General features: G+C 39.8%; 1 protein-coding gene across 3 annotated transcripts in view; it reads left to right on the top strand.

The window, feature by feature from the left end:
- Nucleotides 1–9,974: 9,974 nt before the first annotated feature.
- The window catches only part of PIGK (phosphatidylinositol glycan anchor biosynthesis class K), a 151,920-nt gene continuing 150,561 nt past the window's right edge, over nucleotides 9,975–11,333 (top strand). For all 3 annotated transcript variants that reach the window (XR_004060501.1, XM_010370953.2, XM_010370952.2), the window contains exon 1: nucleotides 9,975–10,106. Coding sequence is in view for 2 of the 3 variants with exons in the window: in XM_010370953.2 (XP_010369255.2) it covers nucleotides 10,014–10,106 (93 nt within the window). In the remaining variant the exon portion in view is untranslated. The remainder of the gene's footprint in view (nucleotides 10,107–11,333) is intronic.

Below are 11,333 nucleotides of genomic sequence, written 5' to 3'. Positions count from 1 at the left end.
ATTTTCTATAAAACACACACATTCCTCCCTACCCTTTCCATTATTCTGATATCTTCCTAAGAGAGATCTTTCAGGATGTCCCATACTTTACAATATGTGGTATGATTAAAATATCTACTAAATGTCCCTGGGATTTCAGAGTGTCACAAGATGCTTAATGAACAAAATCAATGTACAATTTAATACAAATCAACTGAATAAAATTAATTACACTTGTAGAAAATTCTCAGCCTCATGTAGAACTAAACTCTCTATTGATTGGCTTTATGCCAATAGAGCCGGTGGTTTCTTGTTTAACAATGGAGGACTATACTCTTAATGAGACAGCAAGTTTTACATTGCTAAAGTTTTTGACAGGACTTTATGTCCAGGTCATTATGGCATTTTATAATAGCACAGGATTTCAAAAAATGAGACACTGAAGGGCAGTTGCTCTGTTCTTGTATCGAAGCAATGTTATTATGACTTAGGCTGAAGTTAATGAGAAGGTCATGAGATGGAAATGGATTATAGCAGAATAACAAACTATTGTTAAATGGCTCACTGGAAGGAGGGAAGAAAAGTATTTCAGGCAAAACTGAAAAGGAATTTAAGGTGGTGCCATATCAAGATCATAATAGGAAATACATATAAATACAAGGAAATGATATAAATACACTAGAATGAAAGCCCTTTGGCTTTAATTACTTTTTTCTATTTGTATTTTATTACATATTTAATTTCCTTTTATTGAACTTTACCTTGCTCTGAAAACCATTTTTTTTTTTTTTTTGAGATGGCATTTCACTCTGTTACCCAGGCTGGATCGCGGTGGCATGATTTCGGCTCACTGCAGCTTCTGCCTCCCAGGTTCAAGTAATTCTCATGCCTCAGCCTACTGAGTAGCTGGGATTACAGGCACCCGCCACCACGCCTGGCTAATTTTTGTGTTTTTAGTAGAGACAGGGTTTCATCATGTTGGCTGGGCTGGTCTCGAACTCCCGACCTCAAGTGATCTACCCACTTTGACCTTCCACCGTGCTGGGATTATATCGGCGTGTGCCACCATGCCCAGCCCCAAAAAACATTTTGACTGTTAGATATGAAATGCTTCCATAAAATAGTTTTAGCACAGACTTTTGTAGCAAACAGACTTGCCTGTAGCAATTGAACTATATAGTATAAAATACATTATAAAATCCTTCTCAGGTTCTATATTCTTATCCTGATTAAATGTATCTTTTCCACTCATTTTATTTTGTAACAACATTTATTTAGTAGTCACACAAGTATTTATAATAGGTTTATGTAAGTTTTCCTTTCAAATTACTCTGGATAAATATTTAAAGCAGACTTCACTTGTATATAAATCCTAAACCTCCTCCACTTCCTGTGGTTCCTATGCTTTAAAAAATGGCACTGCCGTGCATTCAGTTGTACAAGCCAGATATTTAAAAGTTGTCCTTGAAATTGTCCTCTCTCTTACTTCCCAAATACAATCTATCATTGTGTTCTTTGAGTTGTAATTCTAAAATTCCTATTAGTTCCCTTCACTTTTCATCTCCACTCTTAACACTCTGGTCTAAGCTACCATTGCCTGGACTGTGGCAATGGCCTTCCAAATGCTGTACCTACAGCATTTCCCAGTTTTCCTCATTGGAAGCAGCATAATCTTTCCCACTGTGACGCTTTCTTTTGCCCTTAGGATAAAGACCAAAATCTAACCTGACCCCACAAGTCCATGGAGAGAGGTGGCACTTGCTTAGCAATTCAACCTCTCCCCTTAGCAATTTAGCACTCTCCCCTTTGTTCTCTGAACTGCAAGACCAGTACAATTCTAGAAGTTCCTCTAATACGCCAAGCTCTGTTCTGCCACATATCTTTGGAGGGGCTGTTTCCTCTGCCTTGAAAGCTCTTCCCTCTTATCCATATCTGCCTCACTAACTCATTAATTTCAGCCCAGTCCATTTCCTCAGAGAAACTTACTCTGATTTTTCTTAAATGGTTGGATCCCCCACTAGGAACTCTCCTATTAAGACTTTTACATTTGTATAAATGCTTCTATTATTCATGTCTGGCTCCCCTGGACTGTGTGTGAGCTCTGTAAGGTCAGGAATTTGTTCAATTTTTGCTCTCTCCTATATTGCTGGTGCCTAGCACAATACCTGGTACATAGTGCTTAATAAATATTCATTGAGTGAATGAGTAACACAATTGTGTTCTTGGTGCATAAGGAAGCAGAGGGAAAAAGAGAAGTAAAAAGAAGATATGGAAGGGACATAGGTAAGAGGAGGGAGCAAGAATAAAGAGTGATATAATTGTGATCTTAGATTCAGTAGGGTCAATCTTAAGTTGTCACTCAACTGAAGAACAACAGTAAAAAGAGCAGGGATAGGCTTTGTGGCGTGATTTACTGTGAGGGTCAGTTATAAAACTTTTATTAGAGAAGCCAGAAATATATATATGTGTGCCTGTGTGTGTGTGTGTGTGTGTGTGTGTGTAATTTTGATCAATCGAATACTCATATTTGGTATTAGTTGCCAAATTGTCTTAACTCACTTAATGAATATCTCGATAATAAATTAATGAATAACTAAATTGAATTCTAGTTCAAACACAGACTATGGTTAACAATTCTAACCATACAAATTATAAACAATGCTATCTCATATATTCACAGATAAAAGGAATTATTCTTTCCAATATTGAATGGTGTTTACAGCTGCTCATGTCCTTCATTTAGGTAGGAAGCTCCCTCTATCCTATACTTAAACATCAGCAGTTAAATGAAAAAAACAAACGAACAAAGAGGAATACAAATCTACTTCTTTAACATGATAATGAGTATTCTAATCCAGTAACTAATGATAAACTTAATGAAAAGGTGCTAAAACCTTAATTTTAAAACAAAAAATAAGAAAAGCTAATTGCTATCAACTTTATAAATATTGCGCCATAACAAGCTGTGAAAAAGAAATAATACTATAAAGAGACAAAAAGATAATTGACAGATATTACAGAACTAGAAAAGTCCAGTCTGTCAAACGAAAGTTTTTAAATAATTTTCATTACTAAAATAATTCTTATTAAAACAATGAAAGAACAGTTGGACATAAAATATGATCTGTATATTGGCAATAACTAATTTGAATATATAATGAATATTATAGATATTATGCACATATATAATTTTTATATATTTCCTACCAAATAAAAAATACATAAAGTGTTTTAGCAAATGTTAAAAATACTTAGGTAATAGTTTAATCATAGATTTCTGTGGCTTAAAGTTTTATTGAAAATATTTTTTTTTTTGAGATGGAGTCTCATTCTCTTGCCAGACTGGAGTGCAGTGGCGTGATCTTGGCTCACTGCAACCTCTGCCTCCTGGATTCAAGCAATTCTCCTGCCTCAGCCTCCTGAGTAGCTGGGACTATGGGTGCACACCACCAAGCCCAGCTAATTTTTTGTATTTTTAGTAGAGATGGGGTTTCACCATGTTGGCTAGCCTGGTCTCGAACTCCTGACCTCAGGCAATCTTCCCACCTCGACCTCCCAAAGTGCTGGGATTACAGGCATGAGCCACTGCACCTGGCCAAAAATAATTTTTAAAAATATCTTAAATAAATAGGTCTCCATGTTCTCAGATGAGAAGACTAAATATAAAGATGTCAATTTCTATTAAACTTATTAATAGATTTTGTATAATCCCACTAAAAATCCAAGTAGCATTTCTTTTAACTTGAACAAATTTGTGTAAAATTTGGTTAGAAAACTTTCAGGTGAAATCAAATAATTTTGTGAACAATGAAATACAGTGAAATGGTTAGCCCTAATGGCTAAATATTAGGACAGATTAAAAGCAACAATAATTAAAATAACATGGCACTGGCCTCAAAATAGATGTGTAGAAGGAACAGAATACCTAGAAATACTAATACTGCTTTTTTTTTTTTTTTTTTTTTTTTTTTTGAGACACTTTCGCTCTGCTGTGCAGGTTGGAGCGCAGTGGTGTGATCTTGGCTCCCTGCAACCTCTGCCTCCCAGGTTCAAACAATTCTCATGCCTCAACCTCCCAAGTAGCTGGGATTTCAGGCACGCACTACCACACCCAGCTAATTTTTGTATTTTTAGTAGAGATGGGGTTTCGCCATGTTGGCCAGGCTGGTCTCAGAACTCCTGGTCTCATGGGATCCACCTGCTTCAGCCTTCCCAAATGCTGGGATTACAGGCTGCACCCAGCTGAAATATTCTATTTCTTCTAACAATTTAATAAGAGAGTATCACAAGGAAATGGGAAAGGTAAGGACTATGTACAAAATTTTTTGAATAACAATACTCATACGGAATCTGTGTCCCCACCCAAATCTCATGTGGGGTTGTCATCCCCAGTGTTGGAGGTGGGGCCTTGTGGGAGGTGATTAGATCACGGGGGTGGATGAATGGATTACTCATGAATGGTTTAGCACAATCTCCCTTGGTACTGTCCTCAGGACACTGAGTTCTCCTGACATCTGGCCATTTAAAAAGTGTGCATCACCTCCCCCCTCTCTCACTGCTCTGGCCATGTGACGTGCTGGCTCCCACTTTGCCCTCCACCACGATTGTAACTTTCCTGAGGCTTCCCCAAAAGCTGAGAAGATGCTAGTATCATGCTTCCTGTACAGCCTATGGAACCATGAGCCAATTAAACCTCTTCTCTTTATAAGTTAGCCATTCTCAGGTATTTCTTTACAGCAATGGGAGAACAGCCTAATACAAATACCAGTTTTGGTAAAAATAGTGGTAGATCATTATAGCAATGGCCTCCCGGGAATCCTGTTTCCTGGCATCCTTGGGACCTGGAACCTTGGAACCTTGCATCCTTGGGCTTGGACACATCACAAAGTTTTGGGTGGTTTGTTATGGAGCAATAGACAATTCACACATTATCTTATAGCATATACAGTAGTCCTCCCTATTTGTGGTTTTGCTTTCCATGATTTCAGTTAGCCATGGTCAACTGTGGTCTGGCAATAGGTAAGTACAGCATATTTTGAGAGAGAGAGAGAGATCACATTCATGTAAGATTTATACAGTATATTGTTATAATTGTTCAATTTTATTATTATTTTTGTAAATCTCTTACTATGCCTAATTTATAAATTAAACTTTATCATAGATACATATATGCAGGAAAAAACATAGTACATATAGGGTTCAGTGCTATTTGTGATTTCAGGTATCCACTGGGGGCCTTGGTACATATCCCCCTCGGATAAGGGGGACTCCTGTACCAAAATACGTTCCAGATAGTTTGAGTTAAACATAAAATTAATATGAAATAGAACTAGTAAAAAATAAATATTAGAAATGTGTAGCCCTCAGATGTTTGCATTGCTAGTTCTTTCTCATCATTCAGGTCTCAGATTTCACACTACCTTTGCAGAGAGAAAGTGTTCACTGACCACCCCACTGAAGTAGTGTCTCCCTCTCCCTTCAGTTTCTATCATCTTACCTTATTTGTATCATCATAATTTATTGTGTTCATTTTTCTTTTTTCTTATTGTCTGCTTTCCTTACTGGAATGTAAGATTTGTGAGAGCAAGAACCTCCTACGTATTTCCAGCTACAATATCCTGGTACGTTATGTCAACTAAGGAAAAAAAACAGGCTTTTAAATAATTAAAGTTAATTTTATTCAGAAGTCTGACTGAGTATTGCAACCTGGGAGAATCTTTCAGAGAGTTTGTTATATTGCTCCAAAACATTATTTCACCCCATAGCTTAAACATAGGTGGTGGTTGCTCTGCATGTGTTAAGAAGTTACATTAAATGTGCTCAGAAATTATATTAATGATATGGTTTGGCTGTGTCCCCACTCAAATCTCATCTTGAATTGTAGCTCCCATAATCCCAGTGTGTCAATGGTAGGACCTGGTGGGAGGTAATTTAATCATGGGGACAGGTTTTTCCCATTAGTCTCAAGATAGTGAATAAATCTCACAAAATCTGATGGTTTCATAAAGGGCAGTTCCTCCACACATGCTCTCTTGCCTGCTGTCATGTAAGATGTGCCTTTGCGCCTCCTTTGCTTCTGCCACGATTGTAAGGCCTCCCCAGCCAAGTGGAACTGTGAGTCCATTAAATCTCTTTTTCTTTATAAATTACCCAGTCTTGGGTATTTCTTCATAGCGATATGAAAATGGACTAATACAGTAAATTGGTACTGAGATAGTGGGGTCCTGCTATAAAGTTAACAGAAAATGTTGAAGTAACTTTGGAACTGGGTAACAGGCAGAGGTTGGAAGAGTTTGGAGGGCTCAGAAGAAGACAGGAAAATGTGGGAAACTCTGGAATTTCCTAGAGACTTGGAGGGCTCAGAAGACAGAAAGACGTAGGAAAGTTTGGAACTTCGTGGAGACTTGTTGAGTGGCTTTGACCAAAATGCTAATAGTGACATGGACAAAGAAGTCCAGGCTGAGGTGGTCTCAGATGGAGATGAGGAACTTGGGAAATGGAGTAAAGGTCATTCTTATTATGCTTTAGCAAAGAGACTGGTGGCATTTTGCCCCTGCCCTAGATATCTGTGGAACTTTGAATTTTAGAGAGATGGTTTAGGGTACCTGACAGAATAAATTTCTAAGTGGCAAAGCGTTCAAGAGGAAGCAGAGCATAAAAGGAAAACTTGCAGCCTGATGACATGTTAGGAAAGAAAAACCCATTTGGTGGGGAGAAATTCAAGCCTGCTGCAGAAATTTGCATAAGTAACAAGAAGCCAAATGTTAATCACCATGACAATGGGAAAAATGTCTCCAGGGTATGTAAGAGGTCTTCCTGGAAGTCCCTCCCATCACAAGCCAGGAGGCCAAGGAGGAAAAATGGGTTTTGTGGGCTGGGCCCAGGGCCTTGCTGCTTTGTGCAGTCTCAGGCTGCTCACATGTTGGGCCTGTGGGTGCACAGAAGTTAAGAATTGAGGTTTGGGAACCCTGCCTAGATTTCAGAGGATGTATGGAAACACCGGGATGTTCAGGCAGAGGTGTGCTGCAGGGGCAGGGCCCTCATGCAGGACCTCTGCTAAGACAATGCAGAAGGGAAATGTCAGGTGGGATCCCCCACACAGAGTCCCTACTGGGGCAGTGCCTAGTGGAGCTGTGAGAAGAGGGCCACCATCCTCCAGACCCCAGGATGGTAGATTCACCAACAGCTTGCAGCGTGTGTCTGGGAAAGCCAGAGACACTCAATGTCAGCCTGTTAAAGCAGCTGGGAAAGAGGCTGTATCTTGCAAAGCCACAGGGTCAGAGCTGCCCAAGACCATGGCAACCTACCTCTTGTATCAATGTGAACTGGATGTGAGACATGGAGTTAAAAGAGATCATTTTGGAGTTTTAAGATTTGACTGCCCTGCTGGATTTTGGGCTTGCATGGGCCCTGTAGTCCCTGTGTTTTGGCCTATTTCTCCCATTTGGAATGGGTGTATTTACCCAATGCTTGTACCCTCATGGTATTTAGGAAGTAACTAACTTGCTTATGGTTTTACAAGCTCATAGGCAGAAGGGACTTGCCTTGTCTCAGAGGAGACTTTGGATTGTAGACTTTTGAGTTAATGCTGACATGAGTTAAGACTTTGGGGGAACTGTTGGTAAGGCATGATTGGTTTTGAAATGTGAGGACATGAGATTTTGGAGGGGCTGGGGTGGAATGATATGGTTTGGCTACATCCCTCCCCAAATTTCATCTTGAATTGTAGCTCCCATAATCCCCGAGTATCAAGGGAGGGACCTGGTGGTAAGTAATTTAATTAAGGGGCTGGTTACCCTCAGCTGTTGTCATGGTATTGAGTCTCATGAGCTCTGATGGATTTATTTATTCATTTTTATTTCATTTTTTTTTTTTTTTTGGACACAAAGTCTGGCTCTGTTGCCCAGGCTGGAGTGCAGTAGCATGCTCTTGGCTCACTGCAACCTCCGCCTCCCAGGTTCAAGTGATTCTCCTGCCTCAGCCTCCCTAGTAGCTGGTATTACAGGCGTGTGCCCCCACACCAAGCTAATTTTGAAATATGGGGTTTCACCATGTTGGCCAGGCTGGTTTTGAATGCCTGACCTCAGATGATCCACCTGCCTTGGACTCCCAAAGTGCTAGGATTACAGGTGTGAGCCACTGTGCCTGGCCTCTGATGGTTTTATAGAAGGTAGTTCCTCTGCACATGCTCTCTTGCCTGCTGCCATGTAAGATGTGCCTTTGCTCCTCCTTTGTCTTCTACCATGATTGTGAGGCTTTCCCAGCCATGTGGAACTGTGAGTCCATTAAGCCTTTTTCTTTATAAACTACGCAGTCTTGGGTATTTCTTCATAGCAGTATGAAAATGGGTTAATACAAATAAAGTCTCATCAAAGTGTGGGTATGAAGTTACATCTGGTCATGAATTTGAGGCATAATCATTAATCCTGTCAGACATTATCTTACGTACAGGAACAGGCAAAGGCTAGGATCACTGAACTTACCTTTTGTAAAAATTCAGTGATTCAGGCAAGAGATGTGAGAACCTGTTCCCTATCCTGCTCATGGTCTTCAAGGCATTCCAAGTCTGCTAACAGTCAATGAGTCAGGTGCTTTGTGAAACATTGCTGGCAAAAGAGTAGAATGAGCAAATGGCTTCTCATCTTTGCTACTTTGTTTCATAATCATCAGCATCCAATACATATCTGTGGAATTAATGAATAAATGGAAGATATTCTGGCAGTGTATTCACTTTCTAGGAAAACCTAAATTTGACTACATAGCATGAAACCTCTCACAAAGTGCAATAGCAAAAGAAACAAATAAAAGGAAAAGAAAGACAAGAGAATGGGAAAAGCAATAGCATAAAATATGGCAAAGGCTAATGTTACTTATTTATAAATATATTATTCAAATTCATATGTAAAACATAAATATGTAAACAAAGAATTTACATCAGAGGACACAGAGATAGTTTAGAAACACAAGAAAAACATCAGATCTTGATAGTAACCAAAGAATTACAAATATATAACCTAGGGGTAACATTTCATACCAAAGAATTTAAAGGAAAAAAAAGTATGATTTGGTGTTGGGTTGTGTATTCTGATAGCGCTGTAAGTTTGTTCATTTTGGAAAGCAACATCATTTATAGTTATTAAAATGTTTTTGAATATTTTGACCCCAGATTCCTATTTCAGGAAAATTATACAAAGTAATTCAACAGATTTAAAAAGCCAAAGCACAAAAGATACTCTTTACAATATTATTTTCATAGTAAAACTTAAAAACTTCGCATTGTGCAGTAGAGGGACAATTACTTTGGCTGAGGCATCAATAATGGATGGAATTTTATCTCACCATTAAATGTTAAAATTGTGAGGATTATGAAGCAGCATGGAAACGTTTGTCGTACTCGATGAAATGCAGAACTTAAAACTGAATGCACATAACAAAGAGAATGGTGGACCATACATATACATGAGCTGTGTGTCTCTTCCTGATAGGCTTTAGTTCTATAATTACGGAAGATACTCAAGAAACAAAAACTTAACTAGTTTCCCATGTTCATCCTTTCACCATGTAAGAGACCCCAAGCCTCTGAATTGCAGCGCCCACCCACATTTTCCATTTATAGTTTATCCAATTTATCATCTTTTTGTGCCAGAATGCTTGTTCTTCCTACCATATCCAGCTTCATATTTTCAAAGAATTGGCAGCACTCTGCAAAAAAAAAAAAAAGAAATAAGGGAATAGAGAAATAACTTTTAAAGCTTAAGGAGTCATGGGTTTTTAATCCGCTCACCTTTCAAATTTTTTTCTTAAACGTTATACCTATTTTACAACCTCCAAACTGAAAATGCAGTTAAGGTCGATATCGTTGGTCTACCTTGTCCCAGCTGCTCCGGACTCTGGAGCTCCGCAAAAGGGCGGAGTCCTAAAGCCGGTCTAGAGGCCGCCTGGAAGAGGCGCGGATGGCGTCGCAAAAACCCGCTGGGCTACTTTACGGCACTGCCTCCGCCCCTTCAGGTGCGGGAAGTCTGAAGCCGGCAAACATGGCGGTCACTTACTGCCTCAGCCGGCCTGCGACTGCGTTGGTAGCGGTGTTGCTCTTGTCCTTTGGCAGCGTGGCCGCTAGTCATATCGAGGTAAGAGTCAGGCTTATTTGACCACAGAGCCCCGGGAGGCCGGCTGTGTCGTGGCTGTGCGCTCTCCAGCAGATGTCCGATACACAGCAGCTGAGGGAAGCCTCCTGGAGTCAATCAGCCCCTGACCCAGGCTGGGTTTGAGGAGGGTGTCACTGGGCACGGGTTAGGACAGTGTTGGTCTGTTTCAGCGTTTTAAAAGGATGAATTAAAAGAATCAAACGCTCAGAGACAGAGGAGGACCTGATCCTTTGCTCCTACATGTGTGCGGTTCTTAGCAGGTGAAATATGAGCAAGAGGCTGGTGAAATGTCAGTGTGCAGCAACTACTTTCCTACTACGCAACTGCAGCCCTCTGTTTTGATAGGAGTCAGACAGAACTGGAGAGGTGAGAGCAATTTTAAGAATTCAGATCATAGAATTTAGTGATAATTAGAACATGGGATAAAGAGAAGTGTTTATTATGACTCTCAAGTTTCTGGCTTAGGAGCAACAAGTCTGGGTTAAGAAATGGAGGAGAAAAGGGGTGCTTAGTTTTATCCTGGGCTCTCCCAGCGTCCTATTTTTAAACGTGGACACAAGACATTCTGGTGCTCTATAATGCTTTTACTATCCACCGTAGTCTTATGATTCCTCAGTCCAGGTCTACAATCTAGATGTCTGGTATCTTTTTCAGGCCTGCATATCCAGCTGACTAAGAAGCCGGGATAGTCAGGAGACATTTGAAAATCTGTGTCCAAAGTTTTATCTTCTGCTTAGCCTACCTACTCTTAAGAAGACACTGAAAAACTAAGCACCTCTTTTGTCCCTCGTTTCTCCACCCAGATATGCTGCTCCTAAGCTAGAAACCTGAGAGTCTTAATATCTTTATCCCATATTTTAATTATCACTAAATTCTGTGATCTGAATTCTTAAAATTGCCCTCACCTCTCCACTTCCACTGACTTAATTCAGGCTGTGATCACTTCTTGTCTAAACTCTTGCGATTACTTTATCTTGTTTTCCATAGGCCTCCATACTCCCTCACTTCAGTGCTAGATTCGTCTCCACGAAATGTTAAGCCTGATCAGGTTATTCTTCTGATGAAGTCTGTTAAATATTTCTCCATTACATACAGAATAAAGTCTAAACGTTATGACCTGGTTCTTGCCTACTTTTCTAGTGTTCCTTCCGTTTTGGAACCTCTTCTCCCCACCACCTGGGCACCTTGAGTTTAGACCAGTGGACTCCA

The sequence above is a fragment of the Rhinopithecus roxellana genome, chromosome 12 (genome assembly GCF_007565055.1).
Source record: "Rhinopithecus roxellana isolate Shanxi Qingling chromosome 12, ASM756505v1, whole genome shotgun sequence".
NCBI classification, from domain to species: Eukaryota; Metazoa; Chordata; class Mammalia; order Primates; family Cercopithecidae; genus Rhinopithecus; species Rhinopithecus roxellana.
The sequence above is the reverse complement of the archived record's forward strand: the minus strand, read 5'-3'. Positions and strand labels throughout refer to the sequence as shown.